Genomic DNA, 19,815 nt, shown 5'->3' with positions numbered 1-19,815 from the left:
GTTTATCAAATCCTAATTTTTTGTGTCCGGAGTTTAAAATACCACGGCATTGCCCAGCGCACGCACGTGAGTGCGGGCCCAACGAGGACAGCCGGGCAGTTAACAAAATCATGAAAATATCTAGCGCTCATGCGTGTGTAACTCTCGACGACCGCCGAGGTCCCCAGGCACGTTCGCAATGCCAAGCAAACCAGTGTTAGGGAGATTGGCCAAGATTTGCCAAAAAAACTCCAGCGTTCTCTGTAATCATGGAAACACTTACACAGAACTAGAAAGACTCCAGCGTTCGCCGCAATCGTGGCTACATTTGCTGGGAACGAGAAAAACACTTCATAGCGTACGCCTGTCCGAGGTGAGGTCCAATGATTACCACTTAGAAATAATGAAGGAAGCTCGCACTTATAGCAACAATGGGGAATTAGAGGTCATTGCGGCAGCGAAGAAGACACAAATCGGCTGCAATTGTGGACTTCAGCCGTCGTGATGGTCGTGAAGGTTGCGTACAGCGTCCCTAATTTCAAGTCTTACGCATAAGTGTCAGTTTCCTTCATTTTTGTTATGTTTGCTTGTTCAACCTAAAGCAACACAAGCCGACATGCTCAGTTTAATGTTTGCGTTTATCTCACCGTGTTGCGCAGCGCTGGTCTCTTTTCTGTCGTAAAATACAACACAATGTGTATTCGTAATTAGAAGACTGCTGGTGCTGTCGGTTCTATACATGTTGGCCTCAAATATTCCTGGGGTTTCCTACACGCGTGATAATTTAAAAATGCACTAGCCTCGGCAGCAGGTCATTGGTAGCCTAGCAAGCCGATACGTGGTCAGTCTTTCGGCCGGGTGCCAAGGGGTTGAGTAGACAGACAGACAGACAGACAGACAGACAGACAGACAGACAGTTAGAATCCTATATTCGTTGATTTGGTTGAAAACTTTTAATTGTGTAGGAAGTGCAGCAACGCAGAGCTGGGTCAATCAGCTGCTCGCGAACACGTCGAGCAATCGCGGCAGCATCACTCGTCCAGCTCAGTCGAATAACTACTAGTATGAAGTGCTTTCGCTTTCACGTGTCCTTCACAAGGGTGCTCCGATGACGTCATTGCGATACGCACTGCCAGAAGGAGGCCTGCAGCTGTGCATTTGTTACATCGCCGCCGATAGTGCTCATACCGCCACAATCTCTGCTATCTACGCACTCGGGAATGAGACAAAAGCTGGGCGGACACATCCCATTTATGTGCCAACTTTCTATTGCTTATCTAGTTTATTGATTGTATATTTCGTAATGTCCTTGGCCTGGGAAGCCGACCCTGCACATGTAGCTTAGCAAGGGACTCCGTATGTAGACTTGAGATACCAAGCAGCACGAGCAAACGAATTCAATGATTGACCAGGAAACACTATCACTCATCAAAAGAAGCGGCTTCATGTTAGGTGACATCAGTTCTCTCGTCAGTTGAACGAGTATGGTATGAGATGAGATTTTTTAACGGCGCCGACCAAGTATATTGAGGCAATTGTTGATGTCTTTCCGCATTTAAATTATTGCACTGTAGAGTTCAACGTTCTTGGAGTAGCATGATAACTTATGGTGCTGACGTCTGCGCGGACAATCTGGTACGGCCCTGTATTCAGATAGTGGTGTTCACCATGAAAAACCTTCGTATTGGAGTATAAACCAAGAAAGTTAGAGATGTAGGACTACCAATTTTTGATTTCAGGGGCTACAGGTTCAACGATTTCGGTGGTAGAAGTAGCCATTTCCAGTAAAAAGGTGTAGCATATTCCCATTGCTGAGGTCTGCATTAGAGGATTCAGGTGTTAGAACGAATGAGTTGACGTGGGGAGAGGGTTTGGAAAATTCCAGAAACCTATGCATTTACTTTCCAGATAACTGCAATCTAGGTCCCAGTCTTGCTACTGATTCTGCATTGTTCTTCCTGTATCTTATGGCTCAGTTTGTGGCCTAATGTGCGTCTTCGGGTCGTGTCTCTCATTTCCCATGATGGCTATCAGTTACCTGTTTGACCAAACTATCAAATCGACGATAACGAACAGGATAACGATGATTGGTTTTGCCACGGGCTGCTCACGTGTCGGTAAAAATGACAGTAACCATATGACGGTTTCAACTTAGCTGTTTAGGCATCAGCCTGTTTCCACGAAAACGATAAATTCTCCGATGGCAACCTCATTGTCTATTTATTTCGGAAAATACATGATGTGAGTGTCGCGCAGATATAAAAGCGCACTCGGTATTACGAATTAGCAAAGATTGACCAAGCGAATGTCTAAGCCCAGTGAAAGTAGTAAGGCTTCGCGCCTTGAGGAACGATGGTCCAGCAAAGTTGGCCGCCGTTTCATCACAGAATGACAGCGGTTCGAGGGGCAAATGATAATAAGCAGTGGCGGCCATCTTGCTCCGCGCTAAAGTGGGTAAGTAGCCCACGTACGACCTTTTTCCTCATCAGATACAGTGAGAAATGGTTGGATGCTAGACTAAAAGGAAACCCCATTGACTACTTTAGTGGAAAGAAATTACATGTAATCCTCTTAAGGGGGGAATGACATGTTATACGCTTCTGCATAGCTAACACTGCGACGATGAAAATGCGAGTTTCCGCCCGAAAAAGCGCCAACAGCTACGTTGTAGAGAAAAGACAATATAACCAAAAAAAAAACACTACAAAGAACAAATTGCACATCCTAACAGCAAACTAATTAGAGGAGAGGAAGGGTGTAAAGTGGGGAAAGTACGAGAATGTTCGGAAGATGCGTCTAGGTTACTTTCTGAAGAAAATTCTCCTGTGTGCAACAATTTTCGTTCATGTATTGTGCTTTGAAAAGATACAGCGCATTATCTCTATCCCGAGATAAAAACGATTCACAAAGTATACATATCAACATGCAAGAATGTTTGGCAGGATCTGTCAAAGCATTCAGCGCAGCACAATAACGCGTAAATATCAGCGCATGCAGAACTGCGATCTAACACGACCGTTAATAGAACTGCTCCGCTAGGCAAATTTATGCGGCCATTTTTCTGGGACATCGTAATTGTCTTCTTTTCTGTCTTTAAAGGACAAAGTTATGGTCATAAACTTTTAACATGTGACACACGGCAAATTGCTTCCTTGGAACCGCGTGACTTGGTGCTCGCGCTAAATGTACTATTTTGTTTACGGCTTCAGGAGGTCGAGGAGATAAGCAAACGAAACGCCGAGAGGTTAGTGCAGCGTGGAACCCCATTTGCTACGCTGCACTGGGTAAGTGAGGAGGAGTTAATAAGACGGTAAATAAGGAAGTAAAAAAGAACAGAAAACAAATGAAATAACGCTTTTTTATTACGAGATAGAACACGCTTCGGCAGCCAATGTTGATATCAGCTGGTGTGCAGGAGGATGGAATGAAACCAAACGTTTTGGTCGTCACATTACTGCGTGTTCCTTTTTTGTCTTGAAGAACAATCCGTTAAGGCTAAAAGTGATTACGAATACGATCATAAGTGAGGCGGTGACATAAGAGAAACCACGCGTTACCGCGGTTCTATTCAATTACTACTGCTTAGAGGACGCCACGTTTGAATCTTTGAAACCGTAAAATATCGATCAGCTCTGATATCGCGAGAATGGGTGTAAAATCATCTGAACGACTGTTTGGATGCCAGCAATGTGGAAAGTGGGGCAAACTGACGGTTCATCTCGGTCTTCCTTGCGCTTTCTGTCGCAATGGAGCGACTTCACACCTATCCCGTATAACTATCTCATTACTATAGTCACTGCGCGGAGCGACTACTGTAGCCCCTTTTGCCGCCTTTTTATGGCGTCTACGGTGAGCTCCGTAGTACTTGATGGGCATTCGTAGCATGATTTGGGTTTCTCCCGCTTGTACTAGCCTGTCGGACTCCTAAAAACCTGTTATATTCATGTATGCTAGCGAATAGTGCCATTGAGGCAGGGCGAACAACTACTTCGGCGTCGTAGTGTGATAAAACACCATCAAAAGGTCACTGGGGACGGGGTTTTGCACGTCCCGCCCTTACGAGCGCCCGCGCCGACTGCAGGAAATCATAACCTTACGGCGTCATACGCGAGCGCGTTATATTTCCGCTTCACTTAGACCTAAGTAAATATACACACCGGTACTGCTACGGGTCGCTTTGACATTGCAACTCCTATCTGCTCCAGTTGTAACTAGTATCACTACATAAGATACCTTATCTGGTGACCCTGGTTGTAACCATTCCGGCCTCTTTTAAAACATGCATGTAAAAAATATCACTGTGTGGGAAAGAAGACCATATCGCTGAAGAACGCACTTTTTCTGAGAACGTCAACCGGTGTAGAGGGTCAAACGCAATGCGACACGCAGCATATTTCGGAAGATGCTGGGGAAGATGATGCGGAAGAGTCGATCACATTCACTTGAATATGGGTCCAAAAAACAACGCAACACGAATTCAAAAAGGCTCGGAATAATCAAGTGTCTGCGAGTCAGAAAGGAACAAGAAAGGATTTCGTGTGAAAAAGCTCAAGCAAAATCAGAAGAAATAATGCAACATTGTCTATACTCAGGCCCCGCAAGACTCCGTGCAACTGACTAGGTTGCGAATCGCACCACAGTTACAATGCGCATAACTAGAATGCTCTGTAGAATAGCTGCCGCTTTGGCGGCTATCTTACCGTCAATTTTTACAAGCCGCTGATATCCGCTGAAAGGTATATCTTGTGCCATCAACAAGCAGGAGAGAAAGGAAGGAATGTTTAGCCGTCAAAATGAAGGGCGGCCGTCAAAACAAACTAGCTGTTTTTTGTCATTTAAATGTCAGCCTGGAATATAAACGGGCCCTCACAATTACGGCATGAACAATTACGGCGTATTGTGGAGTCAGGCGTCATTAGCACGTGTCCTCTTCAATATAAATGCTAATTTGCCGGCCATAAGGCAGGCCTGACAGCGTTTTAAGGTACACTAAAACGTCATTTAGACGTCCTCACAGTCGTAATAAAATACGCTTGTCGAGTGCAGGTAGCGAGTTTATAAGCAGCGGGCTGTGCGTGACAAAGAAGCTACAACAATTATTTCTGTGCAGACATATTCATTTTTCCATAGCCCTACACAGTACTCGTTAATGCAATAATACTCATTAGACTTGTTGTCTTCCATACCCTTAGCCAAAAATCGTGGGCCATAGCTCCCAAAAAAAAAAAACATTTACGGTAACAATGTTTCAAGAAAGGTATTGATTCAATTTCTACAAAGTTCCACAGGATAGGACAACGTAAAGAGCTCACCCGTAGATAAAAATGATGGTAAAGACTGAAGTAATTTAAATGTGAAAGCAAGTATGGCAATGGGCAATTTGACTGCCAAGATGGGAATCCAGTCGAAGTAACATCTTCATTCTTCATTACAAAGGGTGGTAACACAGCTCCCGAAATTGTACTGATCAAGCGGGTTCTATTGTAACTGTCACGCACAATATAATTACAATCAGCGCGTTGCGATAGGCGGCTGGGCGTAACCCCGTGAAAGCTTCTTCCTTCCCAATCTCCCACCCTCCAAACCACGAGCATACAAAGCGAACTAGTATTTATTCTCGTACCACAGATGTTGTGACGACTCCTCGTCGTGAAACGCCTAATGTGGTACAGGCAAGAACGTTTGCACTGTCCACAAAAAAGTTGTATTGTTCCCTTACCTTATGCCTTCTTTACACCCACAATCTTATGCGCTGGACCCCACGCCAATCACCTTGCTACCCTTTCCCTTAACCCGAAGGGAAGTGAGCACAGATGTCTAATGTTGGCACTACACATTTTTAAGGTATTTAAAGAATTTCAGCATTTAGGTATTTAAGTATTTATCAGTGAAATAATATTGGTACTCGAGCTACCCTCTGTTTCCACCTTGATGTGCCGTGTGCTGCCGCCATCTTGCCCGAAGTGTTTGAGCGATGGCACAGAGTTCTTCCGTACAAGCTTAATTGGCATGTGCTAATGACGGCATTTAGGGAAACATCAGGGTCCAACGGGATCCTCAAACGGGAATAATGTTTACTCTATCTATCTCTCACTTGATCTAGTCCTAGACAACTAAATTCACACCTACCGGTTTAAATAGAACAAAATTAATGCCACCATCGCTTACAAAAATTCCCGCCTCCTCGCAGCGGACCGCCACCACTGGTACGACGTCGCCAGTGCAGGCATAGGTGAGCGGTTGGCCCGCACGGAAAACCGCCATCGCGCCCGCAACGTGGTTCTTTTCCTCGGTGACGGCATGGGAATAGCGACGGTGACCGCGGCACGCATATACAAGGGTCAGCGGCTGCACAAGACGAGCGGCGAAGAAGGGCAGCTATCGTGGGACGCGTTCCCGCACGTGTCCCTGTCCAGGACGTACGCCCTGGACATCCAGACACCGGACTCGGCCAACACCGCCACTGCCTACCTTTGCGGAGTGAAGGCGAACTTCCGCACACTGGGCGTCGACGCTAGCGTAAAGGTGCTTACTTCGCTTTCCCTGTACGCACATTGAAATGCAACCACCTTGGCTATTCATATACCAGCCCGTTCAGGAAATATTGTGCACTCATCAAGGGCTGCATGCTTTATTTAGTTTTTTTTCTTTTTATCTCCATAGGAAAGACGTGGTGAAGCTGTGCTCAGTCCCCCTAGGTTTTTAAAGAAACACTAAAGTGTAAAAGCAACTTGGCCTACATTAGTAGCCTACCTAAGGTGATGTGAATACAAATATACCGCATGCAGCGGCAGTTGCTTGTTAATGTACATTATGGAAACATGTCACGAATGAAAGGTAGAGAAGCATGTGATTCGGCAGCTTGCAGAAGTGTTTTTTTTTCTGAAACAGCGAGGACAGAACACCCTACTGTAAAATAAATGTATGGAGAACCTTTGCTAACCGCGATATTCTTAAAGGACACAAACATAAGCTAGCAAATATCATAAAACGGAATGTCACAGCACATGCTACAACATTGTTTCAGATTCGATTTCGGAGACACATGCTGGCTTGCGTTCCAGTACCCTTAAAGTACACATGCGAGTGAACGCGACACGCTACTGTACTCTTGCCACCGGCGCATGTATAGGCAACATCCAGTTGCCAAGCTACGTGATATTTTATAAATACGCTTGCAAAAAGCTCTATTGGCCACCTTCCCTTTGTTTTTTCTGTACACTTGCTACCAGGAAGCAGTACCTCCTCAGAGAGCTTCGCCAGGGCGGTAAGATGGAAAAGCACTTTATTCTCGTCTTTTCCTGCGTGCCGCCAAGCCAAAATGGCATCAAAAACTCCTTCTTGACTAGATTTCATGTGTTGCAACATAAGCAAGTGCAATTCAGAACAGGCACTCAAAAAAATAGTGATGGTCGCATAAAATATTTGATTGGTCAGTTCCTCAATTCGAAAAGCCTATAATCCTGATCTCCACACTCATGGTAGCAGAGTGCACATACACTAAATAGCCATACTTCTATAAATGTCTAAGGAATTACACCATCTACACTCCGGTTTCCGCTGCTTCCCGGTCTCTATCAATCGACGTTAATGCAGAGTGCTGCCATCACCTTTTTTTAAAGCAAAGCTTTCTATTTCTACTAGCCAACAGTTCCTTCGCGCCGTGCGGAATAAGAAACTTCTAACGCGGCTGAAGAGGGGGTGGGCGATTTTCCCTCACTAACCACAGTGTAGATGGCGCGGGAAACACCCGCTATTACCCAGAAGTCCCTGCGGGGCGGCGGGTTCGAAGGCGGGAAACATGCCGTCAGCATTGTCGTCAGCTTTAGCGATGGTTCTTTTGGGGCTGTTTTGGCACTATTTCGCGTCCATGGCGCGGTGCCTTCGCACCTTGATTCATCTTGAAAACAGGCGTGGAAAGACGTTGTCTACGAAAAGAAATACACAAGACGACGTGGTTCTTTTCTTAGTCAACGTCTTTCCGCGCTGTTTTCAAGATGAATCAACACCAACTCGCCCAACTTTCCATCCTGTTGCCTTCGCACGGCTTGATTAACTTGTTCGACAGCACCTCCTGGGTAATGTGGGCCCGACAGAATTATATGGTCGTACGGCGAAGGTACTCTAAGCATTGTTTGCAGGGCAAGAAAACAAAATGTAGAGACCATGTACAGAGATCTGGGCGCTATAGAAACGCTACCTTTTGCGCACCGATTGCCAAGAATGGGTGTCCGTTTAATAAATTGGTGAATACCATTTCGGCTGTGTTTTAAAAGGTATTGCAAATGGCGAAAGGGGCAACTGGTTCTCATAAATAGCGATTATAACACTTCTCTCAGCTTTCTCGCAATTCTCAAACTTGCGATACTAACTAGTTTATAGTGGCATAAATGGTAATCCCTAAGCTCACATGCCGAATTGTTTCTGTGTCTGCACTTGTGTCAGGCGGTGGCGTAGAACCCCGAGCGAGCACATCAGGACGGCTAGGTTCTGCTGTCTCACCCTTCGAAAGACGGTCTTCGTTTTCTTTCTCCCGTCCCACGGCTGGACTCAAGCGACGGCGTCCGCCCCTGTAGCCCGGCCGTGGCCGACGCTTCTATGGTTCGGGAAGCCGTCCCTGCGAATTCCAGATACCGGCTGGCCCAATTTATGGTATCGATCTTTGTAGAGTCACGTGTGGGAATGCTAGTGAGGTCGCATGGGCAATTGTTGTGGTTTTCGTTTAAAGCTTTGCTTTCCAACCACCTTCAGAACGTAGATTGGCGCCAATTTTTTCTCTGCACGGCCTAGTGCACCCACCACCCAAGAAAATTGCATAGAGCAGGTCATGAAAGCGTAGTTTACGGCATAGCCTTTCAAATGCAATTACTCTGCCGTAAAAATCGTTTTTCACCAAGCAACGTTGCGTAAGTCATTAACTGCCAATATCTAAGCCGAAAGCTGTAAGTGCCCCATTCAGCGAAACAGGGCCGCTGTTTTCTTTTTTTGTAAATCTTCGGTCAAGAAAGTGACCGCCGCACTAAAGAGTAAACAAATAACAAGAACAAGTCATTCCACGTAATCTGAACGTGGTCTGCACAGTAGCAGACCCTAGGTACTCTAACACGCTTATAGAAGGTCTTGGCACTTACTGACAGAAATCTAACCAGTTACTTCTCACAGTATCCCCTAGGTTCTCCGTCCGCTTAGTGGCCATGCATAAGCTGGAAAAGATACCCGTGACAATGTGGATCTTCTCAGCGCACAGAACGACTTAGACAATTTAGCAGGCACATATCTCCGTTATACAACAAATAAATTGAACAGAAAAACCAACAGGATGCACAAAAATATTGAGTATAATTTATTTACCTCAGAAATTGATTTCCTCTTCTTGCTTTTGTAGGCAGTAGCGGAAAGTGCTCTAATAAAGTCAGAGGGCTTGTCGCAAAAATCAAATATTTTAGCCATAATGTTAGAACTATGCGTTTTAATGGCAGCATATACAGTCAGCATGTTGATTTGCAAAACATTTTTAATCGCGATTCGGTGTAGGAAGAGTGCTGTATATAATGTTCCCTAATTCATAGACATTCGTCACTCTCAGTGGATGTTAGTATCAAAAAAGCAGCACCTACGAAATGCACGGTTTAGACTAGTAAGGATAGAATTTAGGTTTCATACTGAGTGGTAGGACGTACCCTCCGTTCTGGCGGTAGAAAAGTTTCTAGGGAGTTAGTAAATCTAACCCGTTACAACCATTTTAATAGCATGTTTGTTTAGAGTGTATACCTTCTGTCGCACGTCGCCACCACAGAACAAAAATTGGCGCTCTGACGTTTCCCGTTTTTGTGACACACACGCGCGCGCACGCACGCACACCCACACACACACGCACACGCACACGCACGCCCACACACAACCCTCACACACGCACACGCACACGTACACGCACACAAACACATTTGAAGGATTGACGAGAAATCGAAAGGTTTGATTATCAGTGTACCTACTCCACCGCTGGGGAAGTAGGTACACTGATATTCTAAGCTTTCGACTCAAAGATTGCTATTCAAGGCTTCATTGCAAACCATGCTTCCCTCACTGGACAAACACAGTAGAACCGTCAGCCGAAAAATTTATATGCAGAAAAATAAAATAATGATCAATAACCTCCGGACAGCACGCGGTTTGATAGGTGGGTAGGCAGTGGAAGTGGTAAGCAAATACATCAACTTAGGCCAAGTTTTCACCCCGCATTCCAACAAAGAGGCAGAGATAATTAGAAGGATAAGAATGGGGTAGCGTTCAGACAGCAGGCATTCTCAGATAATGACTTGCAGCCTACCAGTGTCCCTGAAGAAGAAAGTGCATGACGACTGCATCTTACCGGTGCTCAACTACGGGGCAGAAACGTGGCGGCTCACAAAAAGTGTCCAACTTACATTGAGGACGACTTAGCGAGAAATGGAACTCAAGATGATTGGTGCAACATTAAGGGGCAAGGAGAGAGCGGAGTGGGTCAGGGAACAAACGCGTGTTAAGGATATATTAGTAGAAGCTAAGGCGAAGAAATGGATGTCGGCACAGCATATAATGCGAACGCAAGATAACCGTTGGTCATTAAGGGTAACAGAGTGGATCCCTAGAGAAGAAAAACGGGGCAGGGGGCGGCAGAATGTTAGATGGGCAGATGAGATCAAGAAGTTAAGAAGTTTGCGGGGATAGATTGGTCGCAGTTAGCCAGGACCGGGATAATTGGAGATTAATAGAAAAGGCATTTTCCCTGCAGTGGGCGTAGGTAGGCTGGTGATGATGATAGCGATGGTACGCACTTTACAGAATTTACCAAATCATGAATTTCAAACGTGAAAGGTGTAGAATAATAGTGCGTCCGTGTGACACCAGCGATTGATGACACGTGAGGAGAGGAGCTTCTCATGTACCAGCCACGCAAACCACTGATACTTGGGAAGCTGTGGCAGGTGTCAGTCTGCTTGCTGATGTAATTTGCGCCGTAAGACGAAGAAACAAAATTGATGGAAAAGACGCATACACGGTGAAGCAGAAGAGACGGCGGACGAAGTAATTGTTGCCTAAAGACGAAGAAACAAAAGCGGAGGAAGTAATTCAAATGCGATGTTGCAGCAAAGAATTTATAAACAGATATCTGCAGGCGTTCTCCTTACGATAACGTAAGGAGACATAAGTGTCCGAGCACTTCTTTCGAAGTCATTTACCGTGCCGTTAATAACATTTAACCGCCAGCGCGCAAGCTGCGTCATTCTTTCTTGTTGCTGCGATGGCTGGGTGCCTCGTTGATATCCTACAGAGAGGACGTCGATGAGAAACGTGAACATTCTTTACCCCCCCCCCCCCCCAATCAGCGATAAGCATGCACAGAACCCTGGGATTTGGATGATCGGCCGCTGTCTATGTTAACTGGGCAGCTGAGCAGCGGAGGAGTGACTTCGGAACCTGCTTGAACGCCTCTGTTATTTCATCTCAGGTATCTTCCGAGAACAGAAAAGTTTTCGAGGAGGAAATTAGTTGTTCCATGAATGAAGCTTTCACTCCCGTTACGACAGAAACTGAGTGACAAGAGCTCCTCTGTTCAGGCTTTTTGCACGTGGAAAACAACCGAAAGGAGGGGCCTTCAACGTGCATTATCAGCATTTCCCCGCAAAGAATGAAAACCAGACCAAGAACCGGCTTAGCAGCACCACATTGCAGGTTAACAGAAAGACATTAGGCTGCAACACCTGCTGTCGTAAGCTTCACAGGTCGCACGGCGGAAGGCAAGATGCAGAGACTCCCTCGAAACCAGATACACGCCCGGTGCGCAGCGGAACAATTCAGGTCCGACAACCAAGACTCACCGGCGTACCTCCAACTTCTATATTTCTATGCGATTGACCTAACCCTGCTCGCCGTTAGTTTGTTGTTAGAAGCGCTACTCGTAAAAAAGACGCGAGAAAAGTACGCTACGCAGTAAATCTGCATCAAACGACATATTGTCACAATAAAGAACTCCTATCCTTATGGCTGTTCTTTACAACACAGCCTTTCTCCTCGCGTTCCTCACGGATAACCTTAAGAGGAACATGAAGATCTTGAAAAACATCGCACTGTTCCATACGCGGTGTCTATAGCCACCGCACCACTCTAGACGAAAACAGGAAGCGAAAGCGAATCGCGACAACTGTTTTACATCTAAAACGTACGTACGGAGCAAGTCAGAGCAAAGACACTAGAATACACAACTGATGTTTCGTGTGGAGTCAAGTCTGAGACAACTGTCACAATTCTCATTTCATGTTTGTTCTGCGCAGGGAGGCAGCTGCCACAATGACTCCAGCACGTACCTGACGAGCATCATGCAGTGGGCTCAGGATGCAGGCATGTGGACGGGCATCGTGACCACAGCGAGGGTGACGCACGCCACCCCCGGAGGCAGCTATGCGCACACAGGCCACCGTGACTGGGAGAGCAAAGTGCCCGATGGCTGCAACGCCGAAGACATCGCCTACCAGCTGGTGCACAGGCAGCCTGGCTCGAACTTTAAAGTAGGTGTCCCTGCAGGCGATGCTCGCATCTCTGAGAGCACAGCTGACACTGCCGCTGGGGATAAGCACAACACCCCACGCCTGAAGTAGCACGATCCATGATCGCCCTCAGAAATCACTGAAGGCGGCACGCATTCATAAAAATACACAAAAAAGGCACTGACGCAGGAATACCTATCTGTTCTGCTACTTTATGCTTAAAATGATTGCCATCGAAGGTGTGCAGTGTTGGCAAAGGTCCAAAAGTCTGTGACTCCGACAGTGACAATTATGTGATTTTGAGATTAGCTCTTAGAAGAGACCTGCCGCCTGGCTCAGCGGCAAAAACATTGTACAGCTTACCTCAAGGATGTGGGTTCGATTCAGGCCCTGGTTGCTTCTTTTCAGATAAACGTCAACAGCGAAAACTCCCGTGTCCCGTGTTGTCAAAATTAATCCCGAGCACTCCAATATGGCGTGCCTCATAAACCCCAAAATGTATTATGTAGCTCTTGCAGAAGCTTCCAGATATTCTAGATATTTAGGAATTCTAGCGATAAGCTACTGGGATCGCGTTGAGGAAGCGCTACAGCGGAGAGCTCTTTAGGAAAGATTGTATACGTTGTAAAGGAATCTTGTGGAACTAGGGCAGCCAAGAAACAAGTGGGTTCATGTTTCGAAGGAATGCGTAAGAGTATTTATTTCCGTCACGGGATGTCAGTGTGCTGGTACACTGTAAAAACAATCCGCAATTTTACGGCAAAATTACGATCCCGATGGCCGTAATAAAACAGAGCCGTATTCTGTTTGATGCAGAACAAAGAAAACACCCGTAATTTAACGGAAGTGTGCTCCGTCCCTCAGTATACCGATACTCTCTCGGTTACACGTCAAACGGAATCTGTTTCTGCTTTGCAAAATACGGGCGTTTCCTCTGTATGATGCCGAACAGAAACAGATCAGTTTAATAATAACTGCAAGAAATATATTGTCGTGACGATCGTGGGGAATTGATCGAGAAGCGAAAACTGCGCCCCGACAACATTCGTGGCGTAATGAATGCGGCTCTGTTTCCTTAGTGCCTAAAGTGTAGTAAACTTAGTGAGGATCATGAGGCCTATACCGCTCAACACGAGCGTTGTATCTTGTATTTACGACGCTCCGGCGACGTCGCTGCCCCGGACCTGCAAACTGCACAAGCGTGTGTGACTGGCACACTTGTAGAAATTATAAGGTCATTTGCGTGCAGAAGCAGAGTTGCGGACGGTAATTTAGTTCTTAAGGAATCAATATCGGCCGAAGTGTTTAGCCTAAAGCCTAAAAATAAAGCACAGCAAGCACTACTCATGCAGTGGGAAATCGCAGTCGCAGCCAGTCACGCACATTTTTGCGAGCGCTTTCTCAAAACAGCGAAGTTGATGGCGATCAACTATTGTGGGGGCTTCGCGGAACCTTACTGCGCAAGCGCTGTTCAAGAAATCGCACTTTATCAGCCAGGAAATCTGTAAGCCAGCTACTAAACACCGATGTATGGCACACGCAGTGTTGACATCCATGTAGTATACAGGTTCTTCGGCACAAGTGCAGCGTTCGTGCGGTGGTGCAGTGGTCTCGAGCGTCGTGCCCATTCTATCAACGTCGTGGGTTCGATTCCTCGTCGAAGTATTTTTTTTCTTTTCTGGAGGTTCTATCAATTACGCAAAGGCGTGCTTTTTGAAACGGAGTGTTTGTTTTGTTACGGCGTTTCCGTACTACGGAATGCCCGTCCTTACAATTCTTTCCGTTGTCTAAATTACGGAAATGTGCCCGGCAACATTTTACCAACAGCCTTCTAAGTAAAATTGGCCATGTTTTTTACAGTGTATAAAAGCAAACACAATTACTATAGCAGTAGAAGAGACATCTCGGTTCAAGCATATGCGGTTTGTGCAAGCGTCGGGAAATCAAGATCACTTGAAACAATAGAGATCATTTTGAAGTTAAGGGTTGCGTGAAGATCATTTAGTTTTTCGGAGGTTCCTTGAAGAGACAAGTTATCACACCATCTTGTGCAGAGCACTGTTCAGTGTAGATACAATCATTTTCTCTGCCGATGAAGGGTTTGTTCCAACGCGTTGCAAATTCTCTTCTTTCTCCGCAGGTGGGGAACCCAGTTCCAATAGTGTGGGCGACCACTAGTGAAGTGCAACACAGTTCCTTATCGGGTGATATAGATTAGTGATTCATGTATGATCACAATACGTGAGGCGCCAGATGTGCGAGCTGGCTCCGAAGCCCATTTTTACATTGCAGGACGGGTATGTGCGGTGATAGATCTTATTAGCTATGACCTCCCACGAGTGCGTGAGCGTATTGGGCGGGTATAATACACCCACTGGGGTGGTATATTGCAGCCTCTAGCGACCCTCTACCTTCAATTTCCTCGGGCGAAGTTGCCAGTCCGGTCGTCGCGATTGCTCCAATGGGGAGCTGGAAACCACAGGACGTCTGCCAAGCCACTCCCGAAAGGTCGTGTGATCCATGTGGTTACCGTGCACGTCCCAGGCACATGTCCCGGGGTACGGACGATGTGAACGGAGATGCCATCCAGTCGAAAGCCTCAAAATGACGTGAAGTATGTTCGACTGGGGCAGTCATCATCATCATCATCACCAGCCTATCTACGTCCACTGCAGAGCAAAGGCCTCTCCCATTATTCTTCAATTACTCCGGCCTTGCGCCAACTGCGACCAATTTATCCCCGCAAACTTCTTGATCTCATCTGCCCATCTAACTTTCTGCCGCCCCCTGCAACGCTTGCTTTCTTTAGGGATCCACTGTGTTACCCTTAATGACCAATGATTATCTTGCCTTCGCATTACATGCCCTGCCCACGTCCATTTCTTCTTCATAATTTCTACTAATATGTCCTTAACACGCGTTTGTTCCCTGACCCACTCCGCTCTCTTCTTGTCCCTTAATGTTGCACCTACCATCTTCCGTTCCATTGCGCGCTGAGTCGTTCTCAACTTAAGTTTAACCCTCTTAGGGAGCCTCGACTGCAGTAATTGGGGTTTCATGGGAAAGAGAGAGAGAGAGGGCAACTGAGGTCAGCCAGGCTGGGTGCCCGACTTGCTACACCAGATGGGGGAAAGGTGTGATGAAAATATATAAAAACTCTCACTTACACATCAATACTCAAACACACAGACGCACACAAACACAAAAAGCACACACAATCAGGCGGTATTGTCATTTGTCTGAGAGTTCACAGTTCACTCACAAGTCCAATGCTCTGGAGGAACGTTAGGAGAACTTTTGTTGCGTGACTTGCCATGCCTGTTGTAAGCCAGGGCCCAAGCAGGTGACTCGAAGAGATCTGGGTGGACGCGGGCACCCCCAGAGAAAGCTTTGCCGTGGTACGCTCAAGTTCGTAGCGAGGACATGCGCAGAGAACGTGTTTCAGGTCCTTGCGAACTGTACAGGTAGGGCACAGAGGTGAGGAAACTCGACGTCGTTTAAAAAGGAAATGCTTAGTGTAAGCTATATTTAGTCGTATTCGATGCAGGAGAGCTTCACCTCGCTTGCACAGACCGCTGGGCATCAGAAATCGACACTCTGGGTCTATTGTGTGCAACGGATCGTAGGGCTTATTTGGGTCGCTCCACAGCAATCGCTGAGAACTCTTGGCAAGCGATGACGCCAGTGTCGCTCCGTCTCACCTTGTGAAAGGCACTGGAGTAATAATTGGGCTGAAATGCGCTGATGCTCCATCTCTGTCGGCTTCGGCGTTGCCAGCCACACCGGAGTGAGATGAAAGCCACTGCAGAACAACGACGTGGTGTTTGTTTATTGCCTGCGTGTGCAGGCCAATATTTCTTGAGCAAGCTGCTCTTGTGGCAGCACCACGAGGTGCTGAAGGGCTGCTCGAGAGTCGGTGAAGATTGCCCATGCCTGAACTAGAGCAGTTAAAATGTGTTGCAATGCAGCATGCAGGGCCGTGAGTTCAGTAACCATCGATGAAAATTTGTGACCTAGTTTTGCGGTAATTTTTGTGCGGGTTGATGGGATCCATATTCCGATGGCAGATGACGTATCCATTACTGATCCATCCGTGAAAATGTGAGTTTAATTTTGGTAGCTAGTAGATATGTCTTAAAATGAAAAGAATTTCAAAGCAGGCAGAAGCAACATAGCTTTGCTTTGGATGCCGGGCCTGGTTAATGTTATTTTCCCGAATGAAAGTATCCACGGTGGCTTGGTATGCTCTGGTGGGCTCTGATACACTGGTGGTAATAAGGCACGAACCTCGGTTTCCGAGTCACAAGCCAGCAGATGGTCGACAGTCCTGGTCACAAACCGCAAGCGTGCACGAAGGAGTTCTTGCTGGCAGAGAACCATTGGAGAGGCGCCTACTATCCCTGAGAGTCCGAAGGGTTGAAGTATTTTTAGGCACCCTAAGGCACACACGAAGCACCTTGGCTTGTAAGCCTTCTAGATGCAGTGAGTTGGTTTTTGTGAGAGGCTCGAGGGCAGGCAAGCTGTAGTGAAGTAATCCCTCACACAGTGCATTGTAGGCCTTTTCCCTGCAGTGGATGTAGATATGCTGGTGAAGTATGATGATGATGATGATGCTCGTAGCAGAATAATAAGGTGTAAAGGTACTGTTGAATTTTTATAGGGCGACGTGAGAGCCCGTAATGATGAGAAATTTTCTGGCTGCAAAGGAACCACAATGGTCGCGGATGGAGTGGAAGAGAATAAAAGACACCCACGAGTTCGGCTGATTCAGCTGAGCCAGATATATTGCAGATCTGCCCGGAACCGTTTAGCAAAGGGGCGTCGGAAGATGTCCATGCGATTGCAACCTCCGATATGCGACAGTGGTGTCCTTAAAAATGTCGATTTTGTTTTCCGTCTGGTCGCTGTGGATGGTACGCTGCCCCGGAGGTATATGGGGGTACCGAGGGATGCCAATCGCTCCGCCAGCAATGTGGCAGAAACAACGGGTAACCAGGAGGGTAGAATTTGCTATCTATGTGGTCCCATCAGACTCTAGCCTTTTGCCTTGTGGGGACCGCTCAAGATGTTCCTGAAGACGCAGCTTGGTATCTTCTAAGAGTATATCACGGGAGAGAAGGGGTACAGTGCGGTGAAAGAAGCATAGGGGGGTTAATTGAGGATGACCAGTGATTTTACGGAGAAGGTGCCGATTAATTATATGGAGATGCTTATATGTACGGGAAAACCGGGGTAGGTCAAATAACTAACTTGTAAAAAGTACTAAGTACTAAGTACTAAAGACTTGTGAAAAGTACTAAGTGCGAGTTCGCACTCAATTTTGATAAATTAAATTAAGCGCATCAAGTGCTTTTCAATGACCTAGAAGAAGTAAATGTGGTAGAGCGTTCAATCTTGCGCACGATGCACCGTGAACGCATTATCACAAATGTGCGCGAAAAGATTAAAACGAGTGGCTTAGGTTAGTTCTTAGAAAAACTTTAACTGCAGCTAGTCGAAGGCATTCTATCACGTTTTATTGTCCGCTATAGCAGTGTTGTAGGGAACGGCGTTCCAAGGAATGGCATTCCTGGAACTAGTTCCTTTTTGGAGGAACGGAGGAACGCCACTGTTTCATTAAGGGTGGGTGGAACTGTAACGGTAACTCAAAGGCAGAATAACAACCACGCAGTGGGCCGCAGTTAGGGCTTGATTTCATGCCAGTTGAGCTTACGTGGCGTTCGGCGGATGAATAGCACAGCGCGAGAATGCTTTGTGCATCGTTTGTCTGGAGAGGCCAGGAAAGGTTGTCTAAGTCCGAGCGGCGATGCTGGTCCCTTGTAAAACCACCTTATCTTGATACTGTCAGGGGTAACTGCCACATTATTGCGCGTGAGGCGCGGGTGTGTTGCTTTCGGGAGAATGAGTTACGCTCGTTGTGAGGTCATTCGAAGGGTCACCGGCTATAAATAGAGCTGGGCGCGCCGCAGTGTCTCGGGATGCCATACCGCATGAAGTTAGGGAGTACGCGCGCAGTTCCTCGCGACGCGGTATGTCACCGATCTGGCGGGAATGGGTCGACGGGAGTGTCAGGTCCTTTTGTATTGCATGCGCACTGTTGACAAAAGACAGAAATTTCGTCATTTTTGAGCACAATTTCGTCGCGTGCCGTATGTACAACACCTGATAGAGGCCGCCCAAACGTGGACGGCCAGCGTTAAGAGCTGCTTTAGTTGGTCGGTTTCAACCTGTCAATGTTTTTTACGCATGTGATTAGGCTCCCCGTTATTTACTGTGCTATTTTCTCTTCTGCGCATTTCTAACCACAGCCACTGATTTGTGCGTCGCGTCCACATATTTGGCTATCTTTGCTTGTTTCCTTTGTGTACTACCCTGATTGCGATCGATATACTTTGTAATTCTTGCGCGTAGGTCGCATGTGTGTCTACGCTGTTGACTTTTATTTTTTTCTTGTTATCGTCTTCTGGCTTAAACTCGTCTTGCCAACCTCGTAGCTATTACTTGTTCTACTGTATTTTGTTACTCGCAAATTTGTGCTTTGTGATCTGCAGATCACACAGATCACACAGATCACACTCAATTCCCTGCAGAGGGCGTGTAATATATTTTAAATAAACTGCAATATTGAATAACCATTCATTAAACGCCTATGTATTCTTCCTTTAGACAGAGTTTCTTATGCAAGAAATTTATTTTGTTCCTGCATGTGAGTAACTTTCTATTAAAACATGTCAAGCGCAGTAACCTTACTGCGCATTTTTAAGGCCGAAGGGGAAAGTGCCATATGTGTTTCAGCCACAATAAACGAGCACCAAACCCGCAGTTAGACGGGGCCCGGAGTTTATCGAACGCCGTTTTATCGAACGCCGCTTTACCGACGGACGTTTTATCGAAGCCGTTTTATCGAAATTGTATTTCACGTCCTTTCTTGTAACAAAATTTGCAGAATGTTTTTTCAGTTTCCTCCTCGCTGTGTAGTTTGCCAATCTTGTCTCCACAGCGAGCTGTTTAACAGAATTTGTAGTCTTTGTACCAGTTGTCTTTTATTTCCTGCGTGCTCTTTGTTTTTATGATGCGCGAAATTTTTTCTCCAAAATTGTTCTTGTTATGTTTATTGCGAAGGTGTTACTGCCATAACGAATCTCCGTTGCTCTCTGATCCGAAGCGTATCACGTCACTGTGGCATATATACTAGAATGACTGGATGTGCTTTGTACTTTTTTGTATAAACCGCTTTTGTGTTGACGCACAATCTATTTCACCGCGTATGTTCGACATTAGTAAGGCACTTCTTGGCGCTTGTGAGTCCATG

At 46.3% G+C, this 19,815-nt stretch overlaps 1 protein-coding gene across 1 annotated transcript in view; it reads left to right on the top strand.

Moving 5' to 3' along the window:
• Nucleotides 1-19,815, top strand: part of LOC144168867 (alkaline phosphatase-like) — a 60,241-nt gene that overhangs the window by 25,293 nt on the left and 15,133 nt on the right. The window contains exons 2-3 of the mRNA XM_077697859.1: nucleotides 6,170-6,504; nucleotides 12,291-12,524. Of these exons, the coding sequence (XP_077553985.1) occupies nucleotides 6,170-6,504; nucleotides 12,291-12,524 (569 nt within the window). The remainder of the gene's footprint in view (nucleotides 1-6,169; nucleotides 6,505-12,290; nucleotides 12,525-19,815) is intronic.

This window comes from Haemaphysalis longicornis, unplaced genomic scaffold (genome assembly GCF_048455015.1).
Source record: "Haemaphysalis longicornis isolate Haplotype H1 unplaced genomic scaffold, Haemaphysalis longicornis Haplotype H1 scaffold_2, whole genome shotgun sequence".
In the NCBI taxonomy this organism is placed as follows: Eukaryota; Metazoa; Arthropoda; class Arachnida; order Ixodida; family Ixodidae; genus Haemaphysalis; species Haemaphysalis longicornis.
The sequence above is the reverse complement of the archived record's forward strand: the minus strand, read 5'-3'. Positions and strand labels throughout refer to the sequence as shown.